General features: G+C 37.8%; 1 protein-coding gene and 1 non-coding gene across 3 annotated transcripts; one reads left to right on the forward strand and one right to left on the reverse strand.

Annotated features, from left to right (window-relative positions):
* Positions 1 to 534: 534 nt before the first annotated feature.
* On the reverse strand, positions 535 to 641 carry LOC113307148. The gene has a single exon (XR_003339051.1). It is a non-coding gene; the product is annotated as a small nucleolar RNA R71 (small nucleolar RNA).
* Positions 642 to 21,193: 20,552 nt separating this feature from the next.
* LOC113304035 (auxin-responsive protein IAA21-like) lies at positions 21,194 to 24,423 on the forward strand. 2 transcript variants are annotated; one of them, XM_026553142.1, is made up of 6 exons: positions 21,194 to 21,213; positions 21,424 to 22,054; positions 22,468 to 22,697; positions 22,799 to 22,940; positions 23,546 to 23,607; positions 23,978 to 24,423. In XM_026553142.1, exons 2-6 carry the CDS (start codon positions 21,558 to 21,560, stop codon positions 24,019 to 24,021), a joined length of 975 nt encoding a protein of 324 aa, XP_026408927.1. In that variant the 5' UTR covers positions 21,194 to 21,213; positions 21,424 to 21,557; the 3' UTR covers positions 24,022 to 24,423. The 2 variants fall into 2 exon arrangements, with proteins under 2 accessions (XP_026408927.1, XP_026408926.1); XM_026553141.1 differs by lacking the exon at positions 21,194 to 21,213 and having other exon boundaries at positions 21,390 to 22,054.
* Positions 24,424 to 24,796: the final 373 nt, after the last annotated feature.

Raw genomic sequence — 24,796 nt, forward strand, 5'->3', positions numbered from 1 at the left:
AAATTCTATTGTATGCCTGAACGTAAAAGAGATGCACTAGGTAGATTTGTTAAAGAGAAACCTAGTAGTTCTAAGCGTCTCAATTACCTTAATCTAGAGAGTACGACTTTTGAAGAGTCTGTTTTTGAACGTTCTTTGACCGAGGAGAGAATCCCTGTTGCTCCGATAGCGCTAGAAATGACAACTTTGAAAGCTTTGTTGAATCCAACTAGGACTACTCGTCCCTCATGTATCAGGTTAGCTGAGACGGAAGAAACTTATGAACTTAAACCTGAGACCTTACAGCTGCTCCCAATCTTTTTAGGGAAAGAAAATGAAAACCCCTATTTCCATGTTAGCGACTTTGAGGAAATTTGTAGTACCCTCAGGATTAGAAACCTAGATGATGATGCTTTGAAACTTAGGTTATTCCCCTTTTCCCTGAAAGATAAATCTAAATCGTGGCTATATAGTTTGGCTTCCGGGTCAATCGAAACGAATGAACAACTTACATCTGCCTTTTTGAACAAGTTTTTCCCTAGGAACAAAACATCGTCTATTAGGACGCAAATCTGCACGTTTTCTCAACAGGAGGGAGAAACTTTGTATAGGTATTTGGAAAGGTTCAATGATTTATTAGCCCAATGTCCTCATCATGGTTAGAGAAGGTTAGGTTAGTTCAGATCCTTTATGAGGGTTTAGATTATCCCACCACAACCACAGTAGAATCTATGTGTACTGGTGTATTTGAGAACCAAACAGTTGATGATGCGATGACATATTTGCATGAAGTCGCCGAAAAGACCCAACAATGGGAAAGTAGTAGGGGACCCCAGAAAACAATTCTTCTCGGCAGAGGAAACGTTAATAGGGTAGAAGGAGGCTATGAATCAGATGCCAAAATTGCTGCTATAGCGAAAAGGTTAGAAGCTTTATAAGTGGGTAACACTAGTGGTATATTGGAGCCTTTTTGGGAAGGCCAGAATAATGAAGAGCAAGCCAATGCTCTATATAATAACACTAGGTTTGATAATCGTCAGAAGTTTGACCTATATTCAGAAACCTATAATCCTGGTTAGAGAAACCATCAAAACTTTTTATGGTCTAAGGGCTAGAGTCAGGGTCAGTCTAATAATTCTAATGCTCCCCCAGGTTTTGGATACACTAGGAATACATCAGGCCCAGAAAATAAAATGACTAGCTTAGAGGAATCTATTAAGATGTTAGCAAAAACTCAGGAAATGTTAGCACAGAGCCATGTTAGTTTTCAACAGGAAACCAAGCAGAATTTTACAACTAATGCTCAGAGCCTTGCTAAGTTAGAACTTCAAGTCGGCCAAATAGCTAAGACCTTAAGTGAGAGAGATAATGGTAGGTTCCCTAGTCAGACTAATCCCAATCCTAGAGGAGTTCATGAAGTAGGTACAAAACCATCGAATTAATTGAATGCTATTAGAACCCTTAGGAGTGGTAGAATAGTATACAATCAGGTAACCAAGCCCGATAGTGAACATAATGTAGTTCACCCCTCAGGAAAACTAGCTAAGGAAACTGATAAAATTTCTGATGATGCCAACTCAGTTCCTGAGAGGTCTGATTCTGTGCCTAGAGACCCATTTCCTCAGCTATTAGTACCAACAAAGAAGGAATCGAACTTTAATGACATATTGAGGTTTTTAAGCAAGTTACCATAAACCTTCCTTTATTAGATGCAATTAGGAAAATTCCTGCTTATGCCAAGTTCCTTAAGGATACGTGTACGCGAAAGCAAAAACTTAGCGTCCATAAGAAAGCCTTTTTAGCTAGTCATGTAAGTTTAATTATTCAAAACACTGCAACTCCAAAGTACAAAGACCCAGGTTCCCCTACCATTTCTTGTACAATAGGTAAACGCCGGGTAGAAAAAGCTTTACTTGACTTAGGAGCCAGTGTGAACCTACTTCCGTACCATGTGTACTTACAGCTAGGACTTGGTGAAATGAAACCTACTTAGATAACACTGTAGTTAGATGATAGGTCTGTTAAAATTCCTCGAGGTGTTATTGAGGATGTCCTTATTGAGGTCGACAAGTTTATCTATCCAATGGATTTCGTGGTCCTAGATACTCAACCTGTCCCTGACCCAGAGAACCAGATACATGTGATTTTAGGTCGCTCGTTTTTAGCTACGTCGAATGCGATCATTAACTGTCGAAATGGTGTGATGAATTTATCTTTTGGTAATATGACTATAGAGATGATCATTTTTAATGTCAGTAAGCTACCTTATGAGCTAGATGACACATGTGTTGAAGAGGTGAACATGATAGAAGCCTTAGTTCAGAAGTCATTACCAAACATTTTATTTGAAGACCCATTAAAAAGTTGTCTATCCCATTTTGGTTTAGATTTTGATGCTGTGTTAGACACTGATAGATGGAAAGCTAGGTTCGTGCCGTTACCAGTTTCTGAGACTACCCTAATTCCTTCTTTAGAAGAGCCCCCAAATTTGGACCTTAAACCACTACACGATACTCTACAGTATGTGTTTTTAGGCCCATCTGAGACTTTACCTGTGATTTTAGCTTCCGATTTGGATAGTGATCAGGAAAGTAGGCTAGTAAAAGTACTTCAATACAATAAGGAAGCTTTAGGGTGGACTATAGTAGACATTAAGGGTATAAGTCCTACTGTGTGTATGCATCAGATTCATTTAGAGGAAGACTCCAAACCTTCTAGGGAGATGCAACGTCGACTGGAACCTAACATGAAAGAGGTAGTTCGAAAGTAGGTGCTTAAGTTGTTAGATGCAGGTATTATTTACCCAATTTCAGACAGTAAGTGGGTCATCCCTGTTCAGGTTGTCCCCAAGAAATCAGGTATCACTGTAGTCCAGAATGATAATAATGAATTAATCCCAACCCGAGTGACCACGGGATGGCGTGTGTGTATTGACTATAGGAAATTGAACAAGGTCACAAGGAAGGATCACTTTCCCCTTCCTTTTATCGACCAAATGCTAGAGAGATTAGCTGGACATAGTCACTATTGCTTCTTAGATGGCCGGTTATAATCAGATCGTTATTGCCCCAGAAGACCAAGAGAAAACCACTTTTACCTGTCCCTTTGGTACCTTTGCGTATAGACGCATGCCTATCGGGTTGTGTAATGCCTCTACGACTTTTCAGCGTTGCATGATGAGCATATTTTCTGACATGGTAGAACGGTTCTTAGAGGTCTTTATGGATGATTTTTCAGTGTTTGGTTCATCTTTTGATGAGTGCTTGCATCATTTGACATTAGTGTTGACTAGGTGTGAGGAAAAGAATTTAGTGCTTAATTGGGAAAAATGCCATTTCATGGTTGAATCAGGAATTGTCTTAGGGCACATCGTTTCTTCAAAGGGTATAGAGGTAGACAAAGCCAAAATTGACCTTATTAAGACTCTACAGGTCCCAAAAGCCGTAAAAGATATTAGGTCATTCTTAGGGCATGCAGGTTTTTACCATCGATTCATTAAGGATTTTAGCTTGATTTCTAGACCTCTTTGCAATTTGCTTGCAAAAGATGTTAAGTTTGTCTTTGATGATGCTTGCTTAAAGGCTTTTGATAAGCTTAAAACTTTACTCACTACTGCCCCGATAGTCCAGGCACCCAACTGGAACCTACCTTTTGAGATCATGTGTGATGCTTCAGATTATGCTATAGGCGTTGTGCTAGGTCAGCGAGAAAACAAATTACTCCATGTGATTTACTATGCTAGCAAAACTCTGAATGATGCCCAAATGAACATACAACTACCGAGAAGGAATTGCTAGCCATCGTGTTTGCCTTGGAAAAGTTTAGATCCTATTTATTAGCTTCTAAGATCGTAATCTATACTGATCATGCTGCTAAAAAATATTTTTTTCTAAGAAGGATACCAAACCTAGATTGATTATATGTATTCTTTTGTTACAAGAATTTTTTCCAGACGTTAGAGACAAAAAGGGTGCAGAGAATGTGGTAGCAGACCACTTGTCTAGGCTAGTTGTTAGTTCCCCTAATAATTCCCTTCCTATAAGGGATAGTTTTCCTGATGAACAATTGTTCTATGTTTCCCAATCACCTTGGTATGCAAATATAGTGAATTATCTTGTTACTGGTCGAATGCCTCAACATTGGGGTAAGCAAGATCGTTCTAGGTTTTTAGCCGAGGTTAAGCATTTCTTTTGGGATGATCCTTATCTGTTTAAGTATTCTCTAGACCAGATTATTAGAAGATGTGTATCTGAGAGTGACCAGTCTAGTATTATCTCATTTTGTCATGAACATGCATGTGGGGGTCATTTTAGTGCTAAGAAGACTGCTACTAAGATTTTGCAGTGTGGATTTACTGGCCTTCGTTGTTTAAAGATTCCCATAGTCATTGTGTTTCTTGTGAGCGTTGCCAGAAGTTAGGAACCATTTCCCATAGAAATATGATGCCTTTGAACCCTATTTTAGTGATTGAGGTCTTTGATGTATGGGGCATTGATTTTATGGGTCCATTTCCTATTTCGTTTGGTTATCTTTACATACTTGTCGCTGTATACCATGTGTCTAAGTGGGTTGAGGCGGTTCCGTGTAAAACAAATGACCATAGGGTCGTAGTCCAGTTTTTGAAAGAGAATATACTTACACGTTTTGGTACGCCGCGAGCTATAATTAGTGATGGAGGTTCACACTTTTGTAATAGACCGTTTGCTCTTTTAATGAAACAATACGGTATTACCCATAAAGTAGCAACCCCATATCACCCTCAGACTAGTGGTCAGGTAGAGGTTTCCAATAGGGAAATTAAACGTATTCTAGAGAAAACAGTTAATCCAAATAGGAAAGACTGGTCGTCGAGGCTTACTGATGCCTTATGGGCTTACCGTACTGCGTTTAAGACATCCATTGGAATGTCACCTTATCGTTTAGTATTTGGAAAGGCATGTCACCTGCCTGTTGAGTTAGAGCATCGAGCCTATTGGGCTATTAAGAACTTAAACTTTTCACTTGACAAGGCAGGAGCTCAAAGAAATCTCCAGCTCAATGAGTTGGACGAGATTCGTAGAGATGCATACGATAGTGCTAAGAAGTATAAGAACAAAATGAAACTTGTGCAAGATAGGAATATTTTACGAAAGTCATTTTCTCCAGGTCAGAAAGTTCTTCTACATGACACTCGGTTGCATCTATTCCCCGGGAAGTTGCGCTCTCGATGGACCGGTCTTTTTGTGGTCCGTACTGTTTTTTCTCATGGCGCTGTTGAGATTGAGACACCAGATGGTAGTAGTTCTTCGAAGGTTAACGGTCAGCGATTGAAGCCCTTTATAGAGCCTTTTCCTACATGTGATGTTGAGGAGGTCCCTCTGGAGGACCCTGCTTACCTTGATTGACCATCGAGGCGATTTTTTATGTTGTATATTATTTTTGTAGGTTTTTGGTTACACTTCACCCAGGTACTATCTTTCCGACTTCTCTCTTTACTATTTCCTCATGTTACTTATACTTTTGGTACTGTTCTTTAATTAGAAACATTGAGGACAATGTTAGATTTAAGTTTGAGGGTGGGGTAGAACTTTTTGACTTTTTGTTACCTTTTCGTTGCAATAAATAAACTCCAGAGCCTAGAAATTTATCCTTATTAAGGATGGCACTACTCAATCTAAGTGGATGGAAGTATTTTGGTTGTAGGAGTTGAGGGACCAATCTGATTAGATGGAAACATCTAAAGAGTCTATTCATAAAAGCACAAAGCTCAGGTGTTAGAAATAACATGGTAGTTTCACCATGTCTCATTGAGTCCTTTTCACTTCTATTTTTATTTTTATTTTTTCTTTTTAAAATATGTTTCTCTAAGTGATTAGGTGGGCCTCACGATTCAAATTGTTACCATTGCTAGGGTGAAATAGAGTGATTGAGATAGCCACAAAAAAAATAAAGTTGAAAAAAAAAAAGAGAAATTTAGACCAGACCACCAGACCAACTGGAATAAATTCAATAAAGTCGACCACTGGAACCCTTGTATATGCCAGTTGTGTTGACCTAGAGTTGGGATTATCGACCACTGGTACCCTTGTATATGCCAATGTGTTGATATTAGTCAGACCGGTATCTCAGTCCATTAGGATAGGTTCATTATGGCAGTGGCCTTCAGACAGATATGAGAAACACCGTTCACCTTAGTCAACATCAAAACCATCCATGTTTTTCTATATCCATCTTCTTAATCTATCCATGTGATTTTGTTTGATTATGAGTTTGGATGCGACTATCTGAGTAGAGCTCTGTCACTTTATATGAATTTTAGTATGCTTGAGTGCGAACTCGTGTACATCAATTGGAATTTCGCATCGGGGTACTTCCTCCTGTAGTCAATAAGTACTCCAACCAAGGAGATTCTTTAGTTCCTTCCAAGGTTCTGTGTAGATAGCTAGGGTCTGGAGTATAAAGGTTTTGTGGGTATACCTCTGGTAAGCCCTCCGAAGACAACACTCCGCCACTAGGGTCGCCTAGGGGTTTAAAGGCTTGTTGCATACGCTAAATGCAACCGACGATGCCTGCGACAGTGAGTTAGGATTTTATTTTGCAGATTTGATTTTCTCGGGACTAGCAAATAATAAGTTTGGGGGTGTTTGATAGACGCATTTATGTGTCTATTTTGATCTCAATTGTATATATTGTTAGTGCTCGATTTGATACTTATTTGGTTATTGTATATCTTTGTAGGTGTTTTTGGAGAAATACGATTTTGCGGCGAAATTGGCTCGAAAAGTGGTTTTTGCGTTCGTAGGAGGACATTTGCTATTCAGACTCTCACTTTGGATAAGGGGTAACCTAATTACTAAGGGGCATCCCATTTCCAGGCAGCCGCTAATCGCATCCCTACTCTGGTTAGGGGGTAACCATTCTTCAACATTTGAAACGTAAGTTTTGGCGGGAAAGTATTACACGCTACTGGCAGTTTGGATTCGAGTTTTGAAGCTTTTGCAGAGAGATTCAACCATCGATTACGATTTATTTAGGCATGTTAATGCTAAACAGGTCTGGTATAACCATTTACTCCGACTAAATTGGGCTAGGTATCGATCAGAAACAAACAGGGGAGAAAACTCTTTACGAAAACATGGAAAGATTTGGTCGATGTTTTGTTGGATTTTCTCAACTTTTGGATTTGGTACTAGTTGTAACAACACAACAGGATTTCTACGCGTGCTAGAATTGAGAGAAAATAGGGGTTGTCGACAAGTCAGGAAAGATACTCTCGGCATTGTCTTGATTTATCTTTGGCAGTTACGTGCAATGGAAGAAGGTATAATCTTCATGGATTCGTATCTTCAAGATTTGGGAAGGTCATAACCATCAAAAGACGCGTTAACTGAGGTGGCAGAGTTATTATCGTACCTTGGCAGAGAAGAAACGGATGAAATAAACCTAAGATATTCGAGGACCTGTGGGCTATATAAAGGTTGTGTCGACTCACAAAAAAGGGAGTCGAGAATTAGAGAGTTGGGGGGTCAATTGGGAGGCCAGAGAGGTGAAGGGAAGCAGTGCATAGAATTATTGTTGTTGGTGATGCAGTTAATAAGAACAAGAAGAACATTGGACGAATAAAAACAGTCGCAATTCTGCTGCAGCATAAAACTATCGTTCTTTTACAGTCTTAGAACGTTGTAACAGTGGCGTCTGTAACACCCTTACAGCGTTGCAAATCTATGTGTTAAGCAATTTCTTAAATAAAACACCTTTTTGAGCTATGGATTATTATTTTGTGCGTGTTTTTGATATGAGAAGCTAAACCCCATTGCTGAGGCGATAGAGGAAGCTATTTTTCCAACAAAAAGCGGTACAATCTATTTTATTTAATTTATTTCAATTATTATTATGATTATTTGACTTGAACTATTATTGAATATGATTTTTATTTGAGTGATTGTGATCTATTTTGATGGAGTATGCTTAGTTTATAGACTCTTGATGCTTCATACTTGGTATTTACAATTATTACTTTTGAAAATCTATTAGTTGCAATATTTTAGAATCAAATTAAACGAGAAAATTGCATGAATATAAATATTTGGACCAAATCACTTTGAACTTGGAAAATAGTGGAATCTTAGCCTCAGTGTTCTTTTAATATTGATACCAACTTTGTCGGTGTTTGTTATAATTATTAGCGAGTTTTCTATTCAGTTTTGAATTTAAGTCTAAAGTTATCCTTCATAAGTTCGAGAATCGAATCACTTTTTACCATTATCTACAAATCACATCAGCGACCGAATTGACTCTGGAACGACCATTGACTTGGTTTATGCCGAAGTCCTATAGATTGTTCTCTCGAATCTAAGCACTCGATCCCTTTGTAGTGCATATGTGTGAGGTTCAGCAGTTTGCTCGGTCGAGGAGTCTCGACAACACGCTTGTCTCTTCAATTCTCTGAAAAACCAGCAAACCGTTTTTCCCCATCCACAATATCGAACTAAATTAATCATCTTGTTTGGTTATTTAGTTATTGCTCCGTAAGTTTTCTTAAGTCGAGCAAAACAAATGTCAATTAAATTGATTACTTTTGTGATTAGTTTGGTTGTGTATTCCAATTAGATTAATTATGGGTTCTCTTGTAATTAATCTAGTTGAGTATTTTCGTTTCCCCATAAGTTCTCTTATGTTGAGCATGATCAATTGAATTGATCACTTTTTGTGTTTAATTTGATGACGTATTCTGATTAAATTAATCATGGTTTTACTTGTGATTAATTTGATTGAGTTTTTGGATATAGGAAATTATTCTCATGGTTTTCTTTGTGTCCAATAAAAATCCTTCTTTTCTTTTGAAATTAAGGTCGCTCTTGTTGTTCTTTCGGGAATGACATCAAATGGGGAAGAGTTCTTTTGAACTTGTGCTTAATCGTCATATATTGAGGGGTGTACGGCTGTGGAACTTTAAAGGGGTTATCTTGTATCTTTAAACTCCTTGATGAATGCTATTAGCTTCGGCTATATGATTGCATCTAAATTAGATGGTATGTATTTTCTTTTAGTCATGAAATGTCTCTTATGGAAATTTCATTATGATCCTGTTCTTGTACCTTTTCCAATTTTATTGACAAAAAGGGGGAGAATTAATATATAGTTCACACTACAAATACATATGGTTTTCGGATCATTGTGTAAGGGGGAGTGGTTTCCATGTGAGATGGAGTAGTGACTAAGGGGGAGTGATACATATCACCATAGTATTATTGTTGAAGTTGTGATGCAATTGGACTTTGACACTGTGTAATAATACTATGACACTATATAACAATGATCGAGACCGATGTTTTCTCATTGTTATAGCTACGGATCTTCAACAACGGTGATGCTAAACTTACAACCTTTGGGATCATTGGAGTACTTGGAAGTGACGAAGATTCCGAGGAATGTTGAAGATTAGACATGTGGAATAGGAGCTACTAAAGTTTCTTTATCTTTTTTGTATTCCATATGTATTGATAGTTCTGTCACTAAAATTGACAAAGGGGGAGATTGTTAGAGCATTGCTCGGTCGAACTCGCATCCGTTGCTATCTCAAGCATGTTTGTCAATGTTAGTGATCAAAACTATAAGTCTTGATTTCTAGTCTACTATAGCTAAGTCTCGAACTAGGATAGAAAGTGTAGTTGAGCTCAAGGACTTCATGGAGATTCATCATACAAGAGGAAGAACTACACAGGGAACCGGTGGAACTTCTCGACAAAAAGGTATGTGAAGACTTGAGCTTATCTGTCACTCAAAAGTCTATCTACTCTATCTCCTAATTCTTGAGACAAAAAGTCGTATGTTATATATAGACTTAGATTATACACATTTGGTATTTCGAGCCGAGTATACCTCACCTATCTATATCTCGAAATATGTGTTGGTAAGCGTTTCGCTTCGACCATGTTTATCTTTACCTAGTGACGTAAGTCATGATATGTTTCAATCACTTTGAAAATTGCTTTGACGAAAAATGGTGTAACAACTGTATAACGTCCTCTAAGAATGTTTCAATGGTTTGAATGAAAGTTTAGATTATATAACCATTGATAGACATAAGTATTGTTGTGGAAACACATATGTGCATAAGTCCTATCCCTTGAACCAAAGTTTGCGAACTTTGTTGATCAAGAAAAACCGGAAGAATGGCTTGTTGCCAAGTCCGTGAACTCAGTCCGCGAACTGCCGAACTTCTCATGCCGATAAATTCTACTGGAGTTGACAAACTTGTTACGTGAGTACCATTCCGTGAACCCAGTCCGCGAACCGGCGGAAAGTCATTGCCGAGATTTTCTGCTAGAGTTTTTGTAAACTCTGCCCGGTTGCTTAAGTCCGCGAACCTAGTGTGCGAACTTAAGAAGGTTATATATCTGAAGATGATTTCTGAACTTTAACTTATAAATACTAAGGAATGCAATTTGCAAACCGTGGCTATAAAGTTCATGAACCTATACGAGTGAATCAAATCATCTTTGCTTCAATTTTGTCTTTTGTAGTACATAAGATTTCCTTGCAATTGAACAACTCTCTAACTAGTTCATTTGAGTCATTTGAACCAGTTATGGTGAAGAAGAATATGGTTGGTATGAAATGCTCATATGGCTAACCTTTTTGTTAACTATTGTTGAACCAACAATGTACACGTTTGGGTACGGTTAAAAAACCTAGAAGAGTGCATTTCATTTGTGTATAACAAGCTAAGTTTTCGATCTAACGGTTGAGAAATATTATCTTGAATCTAAATCATATTTTCATCTAACGGTGGATATTGTTTTCTTCGTGACCAAGGCGAAACCCTGATTTGAAAGGGTGGCCGACCCCTTTTATAGGCGTGACACTTTGGAGTTTGAATAAGGAAATGACTTCCTATTTGAGTTAAGTAAGGAAAAGAGGCAATCGGGCCCGCGAAGACAAGCCACCACCGTGCCAAACAGTCCGCGCCATGCCTTCCCTCACCGTGAAAACTGCGTCATGCCTTGCCTCGCCAAACCGCGCCATGCCTTGCCACACCGAGTCGTCGCCCAAGCCAACGCCAACGATAAGTCTATGCTAACGTCCCCATTCCAAGCCAATACTACACTGGAGGCTCCATTCCAAGCCGCACAATACCTACGGTTCCCATTCCGAGCCGAACAACACCAACAACTCGCTAAGCCAGCACCTCCGCGTTCCCTAGCCCAGCCAAGACAACGTGTGACCAAGCCAAGTCGACAGTCTATGTCTCACCACTTCACGGTCTAGCCAGCAACACCACGATTAGAATTTATGCAAGGCCGCCAACACGAGAATCACAAACTCTCCTTATCTCTCGAAAAAGGTTAGCCGGGTCTTCCTGACCATTTTTCATGACTTGTCATTTCGATTTTGTCCTTTCTTGTCACTATCTTATGCTTACCTCGCAACAATGCTCTTGTTCCGAGCTAAGCAGGGGACTTAATGTTGATGGTGGTTTTTAGCTTAGGGTTAAAATCGTAAAACCGTACATCTGACATGACGTCATTACGACTACTAGCGCATTTATTGAATCAATCACCATGCCTACGTAAGAATTACCAGGGTACCTTTTTTTTTATATACATACATGTGTCATGTTCCACGGCAGAACCCTTAGTATTGACCGATATCATCTTCGTATATACCAAGCCCTAATTTTGGTCGCGCTCAAACAATGCCAAAATCCTATTTTTGGCCGCGCCTAAACTATGCCAAAACCCTAGCTTGGCCACGCCTAAACCATGCCGGCCTTTCCTTCACGGCTTCCAAAACAAAGGGTTTCAACAATCGACGACCACCCTTCCATCTGAGATGCAGATCTTAGTCGTCCAAGGTTGCCAGCTAACACGTGGTAACCTTTGGCCCAACGCCAAGTCCTAATTTTGGCCACGCCCAAATTATGGCAAAACCCTAGTTTTGGCCGCGCCTAAACTATGCCAAAATCCTAGATTGGCCACGCCTAAAACATGTCGGCCTTTCCTTCACGGCTGCCAAAACGAAGGGTTGCAACAATCAACGACCACCCTTCCATCTGAGATGCAGATCTCAACCGTCCAAGATCGCCGCGCCAAGACATGTCAACCATGCCAGTCGCGCCACATGTGCCAATGGCATGCCGTACAACCTTTCCGCGCCAAGGCATGCCAACCACGCCATATGTGCCAATGGCATTCCGTGCTAGCCGCATCTCCACGCCAAGACATGCCAACCATGCCACATGTGCGAATGGCATACCATGCAACCTTTCCGCGCCAAGTCATGCCAACCATGTCGCATGTTCCAATGGCATGTCGCACCACATCTCGGCGCCCAAAGCATACCAACCATGCTAGCGATCCACATGTGCCAATGGCATGCCAGCCACATCTCCGCGCCAAGGCATGCCAACCATGTGATCCGCACCGTTGTGCCAAAACCATGCCAGCCTTTTTTCCACGTCGTTGGCTGCCAAAACAAAGGGTTGCGACAATCAACGGTCACCCTTCCATCTAAGATACAGATTTTAGCCGTCCAAGGTCACCAGCTAATGCGTGGCAACCTTTGTCCCAACGGCAAGCCCTAATTTTGGCCGCGCCCAAACTATGCCAAAACCCTAGTTCTTGGTCGCGCCTAAACTATGCCAAAATCCGAGCTTGGCCACGCCTAACCATGTCAAAACCATGTCGGTCATGCTTTCATGCCGTGGCTACCAAACGAAGGGTTGCAATAATCAACGGCTGCCCTTCCTCTTAAGACGCAAATCTCGACCGTCGAGGGTCACCACCGAGCCGGGAAGTCTCCCAAGCTCAACTTGCCAAACATCAGCAACATGCTACATGTTTTCTACGAAAACACTCGAGACATCAACACATGTCACAAACTGGGGGATGCTCATTAGGGTATTGGTTTGGCAGTTTACAGCGTGCGGCGTACACTACGCCCGTTACAAGACAATGTCATAAGAATGAGGCGGTTAGTAAATACAGGGAGTAATGGTGAAACACTTTCCTTCATTATGGAACATCAATTCCAGGTGTTACCGGTTACCACCTCCTCCCATTTACTCTCCCGTTTCTATTTCTTACGAGACCAGAGTACGTTTCACTTGGAATTGTATAAATAGGTCTTACCTATTACCACCGAACAATAAGTTTAGGTCAGGAGCATACAACACTCATAAATCACCTGTTAGCTTTCCCATCTGTTAGCTTATGCTTTCTTATACAAGTCAAAACAACTACTCTTCCAAAATCAACTATTCTGGTCTCAACATTCTCTTCGCTTCCCTCCCCAAAACCAACCATTCTCCTTCACTTTGTGACCGAAGCAAGTCTGGAACGGCCATTTCTTGGTTTAGGCCGGATTTGTACAGATTGATCTCTCGAATCTAAAGTACTCCCTTGCAGTACATTGTTTAGGGTTTAGACTCGTTTCCCACCCACAACACACGAAATTACCGAAACCAACAGAAACTGTTTTCACCCTCAAACAACTGTTCTTCGGGAATATAAGACGAAACAAAAACTTTAGGGTTTTCCTGTGGGAGACAAATTGATCCTTTGATAGACTTGTATGTGTGAGATATATTTGTTTATCGTCAAAGCTTGCGATTTGGGTCGTAGCAACTCTTAGTTGTGGGTGAGATCAGCTAAGGGAATCAAGTGCGCAATATCCTGCTGGGATCAGAGGCGTAGGGAGTACAACTGTACCTTGGATCAGTGGGCGACTGATTGGAGTTCAACTAAAGTCCAGTCCGAAGTTATCTTGGAGTAGGCTAGTGTCTGTAACGGCTTAATACAGTGTGTGTTCAATATGGACTAGGTACCGTGGTTTTTCTGCATTTGCGGTTTCCTCGTTAACAGAATTTCTGGTGTCTGTGTTATTTTTATTTCCGCATTATATTGTTTTATATTTATAATTAAAATAATACAGGTTGTGCGTTTAGATCATCAATTAGAATAATCCAACCTTTGTTTTTGATTTTCATTGATTGATCCTTGGATATTGGTCTTTGGTACCATCCAAGTTATTCCTTGTGTTTGATTAAAGACTCGTTGATTTCTATTAGCTTCAGTAAATCAAAACAACAGAGAGATATTAACTCCTTGAGATACTTTTACCTAGATTTAGTCTGACTGTCTAGTTGATTCTCTAGAAAGTATTTCGGAGTTAGTCCATACAGATTGCTAAGCGAAATATTGGGTGGTGTTGTTAGACCCCCGCTTTTTCATTGGTTACACATGAGTAGTGTGTACTTCATGTGTTTCTAAGGTTATGAACTTCCTGTTTGACTTAAGGACAGTAGTTGGGCAAGTTGGCATGGTTGGCCAACTGCCTTATGTAAAGTAAATATGTAACTGCCAGTCAGTTATCTGTGTATAGCTTTTGTAAGGCTATAAAAGCCTGATCTTGTGATGGGTTGGGTGTCCGGAACAAGAAAAGTTTGTGTAACCCTAAGTGTGCAGTAATAATATGGCTTCGTCCAAGATTAAAGCTAAGTTCTGTTAGTGCATCTATCCTTATTTTTTGTGTTACTGTTTTGTGCATCAAGCGGAGTGTGTGTGCTGGTTTGAAGGCTTAAATTGATTGTGAGCAGAACCTTTGTTTAGTATGGGCTGAATAGAGTTTTACTCAAGAAGTGAAGAAATGGGCTAAGGGAGATTTTACTGAATTGTGATTTGGAACATAATGCCATTGTCAAAGTTAGTTGTTGTATTTGGAGATTTTGAACCTGTGACACTTGGGATGATATTACCCACATGTCACTGTCTAAAATTTGTTTAGTCTATTGTTTGCCAAATATTCATTGTGCGTGGGGACATAAGTAAAACTTATACATATTATTGGACTAAAAATAAAATATGAAAAATATTATAACCCCCCTACTATATGGGTTCAACATATAGAAACCCAACAAAATGGATCCTTCATTGTCAACTCCATACTTTAAGAAGATGCTACTACTAGGTCCCAAATCAAAATTTTCTTCAGATCTGTCCCATAATTAATTATTACGAATTTTAATAATGACAGGACTACCCTTTAGTATTTATACACGACGAATAACAGAAGATTTTTGTCATTTCTCTATTATGTTTCTCTCTCATATCTCTCTCTCAGTTGCAGAGATTTTTTTTTTCTAGGGTTTGTTTGTTATTCATCTCTCTCTCAGTTTGTTTGATGCGATTACAACCAGAAAAGATCAACTGCATCCGAAGATCAGAGCTCTGACGAATTTTGTTTATGTTTCTTCTTCTGATTCTATTGGTTTTGTGGATCTGAATCGATTTGATTCAATTTTATGTTCTCAGTTGATTCGAAGATGCATCATGTTAGCTTTTCTTCATTCTTACTTTTCTTAGATCAATTAGTTTTGATTTGATTGATCTATTCATATCTAAGAAGATGAACAACCTGATTTTTCCTGAATCAATCGAAGATCTTCAATGTCCGATTTTGAAGATTTTGAATCGAATCTAAGTTTCAGTTGATTCGATTATCAAACTAATACTATTCAGATATTCGTAAAGGATCCGTGGTTCAAAATCATTGATTACATGTGTAGTACTATTCAGAACCATAAGTAAGTTTCTATGAATTCAGATCTAATTTTAGGTTTGATTTCAATTTTTTGGTGTTACGAATCTTTGAAATGATTCTCAGTGGTGTTTTGTGTTGAATGATTTTATGATTGTGTTTTGTGTTGGATGTGGAATTGTTTCAGGGAAGGTGATACAGAGAGGCTCAGAAATTACTGGAAAAGTTGTTTCTCCATTAACAAGAAGAAGAAGTAAAAGTAGAAATAAAAACCAAACACAATAAATTGAAGGGGATTGTACGAAAAAATTGGATAAACCATCCATTTTTATTGCTGATTTGCTGATCATTTGTTATTGGATTCTAATTTTCTATGAACTGCTTTATTGGTTTGTTTAGTTTGTTTGGTGTTTTGATTTTATTACTATCCAAGTGGCTATAAATGAACCAACAGAAAACACTCTTGAATTACAAAGGAGTTTGATTCCTCAATTGTTGTATTTTCCTGAAAAATTAGAGAGCTCTGATTCATTCTTATCACCAGGTTCATCTGTGTTGACATATATGAAAGAAACCAGAGCAGAAAAATAGAAGCCAATAGATGAAGATGATTATAGGTACTTCAGCTCAGATTCCATGCTACCAATGTTTTTCTCTTGAAGTTAAATATATTGGTTGTTTCACACTGTCTATATCTGAGTTATTTGTTTATAGTTAGGTACTTCATTTCCGATGTCATGCTGCAAATGTTTTGGTTACTCTATAAATGTTGGAATTTCTGAATTCGTTGCAGTAACATCTAAAAAGCCATAGTTAGGTATTGGCTATATTTAACTTAACATGTTCATCTTTATAGTTAGGTACTGGCTATATCCGAGTTATTTGTTTATAGTTGCAGTAACAGCTGCATTTCATCTGATTAAGTGTCATTTGATATATTTATTAAGTATACTTCACAGTTTAAGAATCACAAGTATCATTATGTGATGTCCCTGTTTCTAGTGGTAATGAAGATAACACATATGCTTTGGGTAAACAAGCCATATGCATGTGTAACTGCAGGTTACACAAGCATATGCATGTGTAACTATAGGTTACACAAGTCATATGTATTTATAACTGCCGGTTAAACAATCCATATACGCGTATACCTACTAAGAATCCATAAACATTGTTTATATGTGGAAGTACGACATGCTTTTTTTGTACAGTGATTGAAGGAATTTCTTGGGACATTTCGGGTTTATTTTCGAAGTGCAGGATGATGGCTTAATTTCTTGGAGGAAAATGAAGAAGCACTATTTTGTTTTGAGTAATTATGGAAAGCCGATATACTCCAGGTCAGTGTCATTGCTAAAATGGGGAATTCAGAGATCAATTTGTCTATTTTTTTTAATGAAATTTGATACTATTGCTGGGTTTTTTGTTGTTCATAACTTTTTGATTGTGGTTACCATACTATACTTGAAGGTACGGAGATAAGCATAATATTGCAAGGTTTTTGGATACTTGCCTTCCTCTTACTTAGCCTACAAGGCAGCTGCAGGAACTATATGACAAGATGTTGTTGAATCAGGTGTTGTTTTTGCGATATTGATATGCTAGCACAAGGTTCGTATCTGTACCCCGTTGAATCAGGTGTTTTTTGATTATCTTCTCAATTCTCAACATTTTGTCTGCATCTGTAAATCTTAGTTACATTGTTTTGATTAGTTAAATTGTGTTAGATAACCCAATATGCATTTTACTCCAGAAATAAAAGTCCATTCAGTTTAATAGGAAATATATCTCGATATACATCGTGTTTTAAATATGTTAGCCAGCTATAAGCTCAGTTTTTATCTACTCTGAGAACGATATTCTGTGATTTCTATAACCATATCCTAGCTTATCAGTTTGCATCCATGTTTACTATGGATGTGTAACTAATGCTAATTAAATGTGAAACTTCTAGTTACACATGCTAATTAAATGTGTATCGACAAGTTATACATGCTGTTTAGATGTGTAACTTATAATTACACATGTGAATTTGATGGGATATGCATACGCAGTTCTTAGAGGCATACCTGCTGATCTAATTGAAACTCGTCTTGTTTTGTGTTGTTTTGTGCAGGGAAACACATGTAGAAGTTGGTTAAAGATGGATTCATCAGCTGCAAACCAACCTAGATTCACTCTCGATCTCATGCACGAAGAATGACAAAAGCCATGTGTTAGTTTAGGCCTTCATAAGAACAACTTGGATTGGCTGCAAAAATGTCTAAGAACCTTTCATACTATTGGTAAATTTCTTACTCTTAACCTTTTCAGACTATTGATACATTTTCTAGATGTTGCATATACTGTTATGAGATTCAAACCTGATCCATGTGTCTTTCATATTGTTACGTACAGTTCTAGATTTCATAAGTAACGAAGTAGATGTCTGCACAGTTCTAGATTTCACAGTTTTGATTTAGTTTTTGTGATATACGCATGTGTAACTTCTCCTTACACAACTCAATTGCATGTGTAAGTTCTCTTTACACATTCTATATGCATATGTAACTTTTACTTACGGTTTGGTTTGGATGCTAGAGCTGTGTTAGACACTGTAAGTTGGATCTACTTTACATTCTGCTTGTCTTAGTGGTGGTGTTTTGGTATGGATGTGTAATTTTTAGTTACACAAGCTAAATAGATGTGTAATTTTTAGTTACACATGTTATTTAGATGTGTAACTTCTAGTTACACAAGCTAAATAGATGTGTAATTTTTAGTTACACATGTTATTTAGATGTGTACTTCTAGTTACACAAGCTAAATAGATGTGTAATTTCGAGCTAAATAGATGTGTAATTTCGAATTAGCATGTGTAACTTTTAGTTACACATACTGATTTTGGGTACACATACCAATATGAATGTGTAACTCATAATTACACATGTTATATGCATGTGTAACTCTTAGTTACACAATTTAGCTACACTAGTCAGATGCTTGTGAAATTGAATATACATTGTTGTATGTACTGTTCATTTTAATCTTATAAATTCTGATTGCTTGTTATATTTCAGGTTTCAGATAACTTCATAAAAGCTAATTTTCTTAAACGTGGTAATGGTCTCGCTGGAACTGGAGTTGACGCTGAATACACAAGTCAGATGCATGGGTAACTCTTAATTACACTAGATAGACACATATGTAACTCTCAATTACACTAAACAAATGTGTGTGTAACTTCTAGTTACACGTGCTAAGAAATTGTTGTAAATGAATATTAAAGTAATAAATGTATTTTTTTTGTGTTTTCTTTTTGATGTCTATTTTTTGCATATATATACAATTGTAACTTTGCATTACACATGTCATAAGGATGTGTAACTTCTGGTTACACATTCGCACTCTACTTTAATAATTTCGGGCCTAAATTTAATAATTTTGGGTCTAGATTTAAATTTTATTTAATTACGGGCTTGACAATATGCATACGGGTATCAAGCTCTTTTAATAATTTGGGGCCTAGATTTAAACTTCTTTTAATTAAATGCCTCATATTATGGGTTATCCATGGGTGGGGCCTGAGCATAATTTTTCCAAATAAAATATCAGGTGAGCTAAATAAAATTTTTTAGACAGTTACTAGTTTTGATGCTTCGTGAGGGGCTAGATCAAAGATCAACCCTGGCTCCGCACCTAATTGTGCGAGAACCGCCCTTGATTGTGCAAGATAAAAAAAAACCGCTATATATCACGTAAGATGAGTTTCTTAGCTAAACCCTTAATCATAAATAAATGGGCTAGTTCCACCGCATGTAAAAGTTTAGGAAGAACACGCATGATGCAACGTGAAATTGCGTAGTTTCTCTTCTTTTGGATATATATATATATAAGAACATCCCATCCATGAGGAGACCAACAAGGTTGTCGGTGCTGAACGTAATATATTCTTCCAATTACAAACTACTCAATTTATAGATATCTCCTCATAGCCTAATTGTTCAGTTTATCATGAACAGTTATGTATCCAAAATTGATTGTCTTTCTATTTGAATGAAGAAAATTAGAGACTCCCCCAAAGCTATAGTTGTTGCAACCACTTTCATGTTTTATTTTAGTTTTAATTTGAGGTACCAATTTATGATGGTTTCTTTTATCTGTTTCAGGAGATACTTTGAGACATTGGCGAATGCTAAATACTAAGGATGAACAAACATTAGTAAAAAAGACTTTAACTATATTAGTTTTGGATACATAACTGTTGATAATTATGCAAGGGTTACCGGTGAAGGAGAGCACATAGGGTACCGTTTGCCCGTTCGTAAGAGTAAAAAGAAGAACTCTTATTTAGTTCCTATCAAGTATTTGTTGTTTGTTCCAAAAAAACAAAACAAATAAAAATGTATTTGTTGTCGCAAAAAAATCCAGTCACTCCTCTGCGAAGAACACGCCAACCGTGATGGTCAGTATCACGATAACAAAGTTGACGGGGACGGATTACTCTTTGTGGCAAACATGGCTTGTATGCAAATGCTTTTGTAAACACATGCGAGTAGTCTTTTACATGTAAATATACATTTATCAAGTGAGTTGAAGCTATGAAATATATTCATTAATCTCTCAATTCTGGATGTGGTCCGTGTTAGGTCCAACCTGAGGGTCAGGCCAGCCAGATATTGCCATGCCACTGCCTATGCTAGAGTTATACCACGTAAATCTAGATTGATGAGACAATGTGAAACTACTCTAGCGGACCACTTTGCACATAGTAGTAGCTGGGTATAACAGCCTGATCCTTTATATCTTTTCAGTTGGCAAAATCAACCTGAAAGAATATTTCTATTGGGCCGCTGTATAAAGCCATTCCCATAATGTCAAAATGGTCAAGATGGTCAACCGTAAAAAATTTACCTGACTTGTAGTAACCTTCTTTTCATATGGTAATTTGTTTTTCATCTCAACTTTGGAAAGTCTTTGAGCTTGTCAAAGTCAAAGCATGCGGTTTACTTCTTCGAGTACAATAATTACACCCGATACAGGCGTGGTAATAACACAGTAAAAAGGCAGTAATAAATAACACTTCCCGTTATAATTGCCCTGAGCCAGAAGCAAATTCTGTACGCCACATTATTCAGCTCGAGTTAGACTCTCTCATCTGCAACTGACTATCATGTAACTGAATCAGACTCAACTAGTCGTCAAAAACTAAACCATGCTGAATTCGGTTTCCACGAGAATTTGATGATGCTACTGATATTTCTTCCATCCATGGACCACTGTTTCAATAAACATTTAAATTTTTGACTGCAACAACTCCTCAACAACAAAAAAAAAAAATCTTGCATCCCCCAAAATACACAGTTCTTCTTTTTTTTTCACAGAGAGACAATATAACTCCAATTCCACTTTGCAACTGCCGTTTTTTTCATACTTCACAATCACAGTACAAACCGATAACTAAAACTTAACCCCAGACTGTCAGCTTTTTACCAGCACCAGCACCACCAAAACAATACAAATTACACTCCAGGTTCGTTATTGTTAGGGTTCCTCCGTTTTGTATTCATCATATTATTGCTTCTCTCTTCCATCCCTTTCTCTCCATTTCCCCTCTCTGAGCTTTCAATTTTCCGTATGATTCCCCAAATCGGCGCACGTTAGCGTGCGCCAGTTCCGGCGCAGGTTAGCCGCTTTCGAATCCCAGAGGCGCAAGTTAGCAGTCTGAGGAACAAGGTGAACAATCTTTTTTTTTTTTCTTTCTACACTGACAGTGTAGAAATTCTCTCTGATCAAAAATTGCAAAAGCAATTCTCTTTTTGACATCTGGAAAGCTTGTCTGTTAAATCTTGACCGTTCGTTTTTTCCTTTGTCTAGTGTTTATTAGTATGCTAAGTTGTCTCTTTAAACTTTCCTCATTTGCTTACTTCCCTTTGGTTATTACAGAGCCACAGAGCAGAGAACTCAGAGAGTGTGTGTGGTTTGAGAGATTGAGTGAAAGTTTGTGGATCAAGAAGCAAAACCCAGAATTTGTTAGTGATTTTGGCTGAGAAAGGAGAAGTGGGGGTTGTTTGGTTTTAATGTCTACACCATTAGAGCATGATTACATAGGCTTATCATCATCATCACCATGTTTAGAAGATAAAAAGAAGAATAATGTTATGAATATGAAAGAAACTGAGTTGAGACTTGGTTTACCAGGTTCTGAATCACCAGAGAGAAACAATAATGAGGAGAAATCAAAGCTTTATCCACTTGAGTTATTGAAGGGGTTTGGTGGGAAAAGAGGGTTTTCTGAAGCTATTGATGGGTCTAGTAAATGGGGGGGTTTTGGTAATGGATCAGATGTTGATTTGGTGAAGAGAGAAAGTGGTGGGTTGTTTTCTCCTAGAAATGGTGGTGGGAAAACTCTGGGTGTTGTGGATAATAATAATAATAATAATCATACTAGTACTACTCAACAACAGTGTGGTGGTGGTGGTTCTTCATCAGCAGCTGCAAAAACTGAGGCTGTTCCTTGTACATCTAAACCTGTTCAAGACAAAAAACCTCAACTTGATCATGCTCCTCCTTCTAAGTAAGTTTTTTTTTTGTTTCAGATTTTGTTTTGAGAAATTCACATGGGGATCTAGTATAATGTGTGGTGACAATTTCTATGAAAAAAATTGATTTTGATTTTTTTGGTACATGCACATTTTTCTGTGTGATTATTGTCAAGGAATTCATGTTTATGGAGGATTTTTAATGTCTTTTGAGAAGAAAAAATTTGTGGGTTTGCTGTTTGTTTGATGTGTTCAGAATTCCTGAAATGGTGTGTACAGTGTACTTCATGTGTGCGTCCTGCTGATTTTGGTCTTCAATTGGTGTGGGGTTTTTGTGAATTTCGTTTAATTTTTCAAATTCCTGTGTAAATTGATTGAAATGGATGCAGAAAATAGAGGTGTGATTTTAATTTCTTTGGTTAGATTTTTGATTTTTTGTTGGTAACAGGGCACAAGTGGTTGGATGGCCACCAATTCGATCTTTCCGGAAGAACACAATGGCTACTAACCCAACAAAGAACAACGATGATGCCGAAGGGAAGTCAGGGTCAGGGTGTCTGTATGTTAAAGTTAGCATGGATGGTGCTCCATACTTGAGAAAAGTTGATCTTAGAATGTATTCCAATTACGTAGACCTCTCATCAGCTCTTGAGAAAATGTTTAGCTGTTTTACAATTGGTACTACATCTCTCTTTCAGGCTAGCTTGTTATATCTTGTGTTGTGATATATTGTTAATGCTAATTAGAACAAAAATCTGACTCGAATTCATGTGATTCAGGGCAGTGCAGTTCTAATGGAGTACAAGGGCGAGATGGGTTAACTGAGAGTGGATTAAGGGATCTTCTTCATGGTTCTGAGTGTGTTCTTACTTATGAAGACAAGGACGGCGACTGGATGCTTGTTGGTGATGTGCCATGGGAGTAAGTACCAAAATTCCGATAACAATCTTGATGACATAGTATCAAATGGTATAGTTACTTAAATTGTTTAGTCCATATTTTCAAAAAGATAGAACCTAATGATCTTACAACCGGGATAATATTCCCCATTATCTGTCTAAATCTTAAGAAATCAAATTAGAAGATTCGGGTCTTAATCTAGTTAACAGGATTTTGATTCTTTTGAGTTATAATTTGATTTCGTATTAACATCACTATGTTTTGTTAATCCTAAAATGTCAAGCGACAACGAATTCACAGGTTCAAAAATTACCCGATCTTACGCTGACTTTCTACTTCTTAGGTAATTAGGTGAACAGAGAAGAAGATAGTTGAAAAACCTAAAAAGACAACACAGCTAACAGGGGCGCGTGTTTTCTACTGTTGTCTTAGTTTATCATAATTTCTAACTGCAAAACAGAACTTTCGGTCTCACAATTCTGTCAAACATAAGCTGTCAACTTAATCTGATTGCTTATTAAGCACTGCTAACATGCATTATTATAACTTATATAAGATTTTATCTTTGCTGTAAAGAGATATGTATATATTCCTTTTATTGATTCGAGTTTTGTTTCTTATTGCAGTATGTTTACCGACTCTTGCAAAAGATTGAGGATCATGAAAGGCTCAGAAGCAATTGGCTTAGGTATATATACCCTAATCCTTTTTTAATATAAGAGCCATGTGCCGATGTTAATAGCCTTTGTTCATTATTCTCTATAGCAACATCCAAACTAAACCAACCACCACCAATTACTCCCAAATGCCAACACATAAAGGGTACTACCATTACTACATTTCCTTTCTAGATCCATAGTTAGGACCACTATTTCTTAATTCATTTGAAAAAATCTTTTGGTCAACCAATCAAACCAACCTAGAAAAAGAACCCCTTTTAGCTTGATCACTGTATGACATATCCATCCCTGACTTGTTTTTACTGTTCATTTTTTTGTATTCGGTTACTCGAATGATGTCTACCAAAAACTAAAACCCGCCCATGTGTTTGCTTTCAGCGGCTCCTCCGAGGGCTATGGAGAAATGCAAGAACAAAAACTAGAGTTGTTGTCGTCAACTGCATAAGTGTGAGATTTGGATTAAAGCCATTAATCAAGGGCGATGATTCAGTAAGCGACGTAAACTCTAATTAACGAAAAATCGGCTTTTCGAGTTGGGGAACTGTGTTTGCTTAAACCACATATAAGTATATATAAGATTTTTAAGTTAGAATATATCTCCTCAAGGTTTGCTGTGCCCCCTGTCTTGTTTCATTATCTGGATAAAACATGTTAATTAGTAGTAGGAGGTTGATGATGATGATAAAAAGATTTCCTAAGAGACAAAATCCAGGCTACTTAGATTTTGTGTCTTCATTTGTCCTTCTCTATGTTTTGGTTTTACCCCTATGTAAATGGTTTTTATTTGCAAAATTCACCTCCCTCTGGTCTGTGGGTGGATAGAATATTTTTGTGTTTAGCTGCTAGACAATGAGACAGACCGTGAAAAACAAAAGCAGTTGTGCAAATCAAGAATTTTGGTCTTAAAAGCAGAATTAGAAAAATGGTTTAAGCTTTCAAATAAAAACCATTATTAATACTAATTCTTTTCTGCTTTTGTGTTGATGATGATGAAGTCCTTCTTCGCTGTAATGTCTGTCTCATAAGCTCTTTCTTCAAGCAGACAACACCAGAACAAATAAGAATTCCATTAAATAAAAACCATTGATGACGCAGATCTGAATCTTCATGTGCATATGAATATGGACAACTTGTTTCTTTTCTTTTCTTCTTTAAAAATTTTCATCCCTGGTTGGCTCTGGCACACCATTATATCTT

This window comes from Papaver somniferum, chromosome 8 (assembly GCF_003573695.1).
Source record: "Papaver somniferum cultivar HN1 chromosome 8, ASM357369v1, whole genome shotgun sequence".
Lineage (NCBI taxonomy): Eukaryota > Viridiplantae > Streptophyta > Magnoliopsida > Ranunculales > Papaveraceae > Papaver > Papaver somniferum.

Coding starts and splice junctions, on each gene's coding strand:
- LOC113304035 (XM_026553142.1), top strand. CDS start 21,558: ATGTCTACACCATTAGAGCATGATTACATAGGCTTATCATCATCATCA. Junction 22,698..22,798: donor GTTTAGCTGTTTTACAATTG/GTACTACATCTC, acceptor CATGTGATTCAG/GGCAGTGCAGTTCTAATGGA. Junction 22,941..23,545: donor GTTGGTGATGTGCCATGGGA/GTAAGTACCAAA, acceptor TTCTTATTGCAG/TATGTTTACCGACTCTTGCA.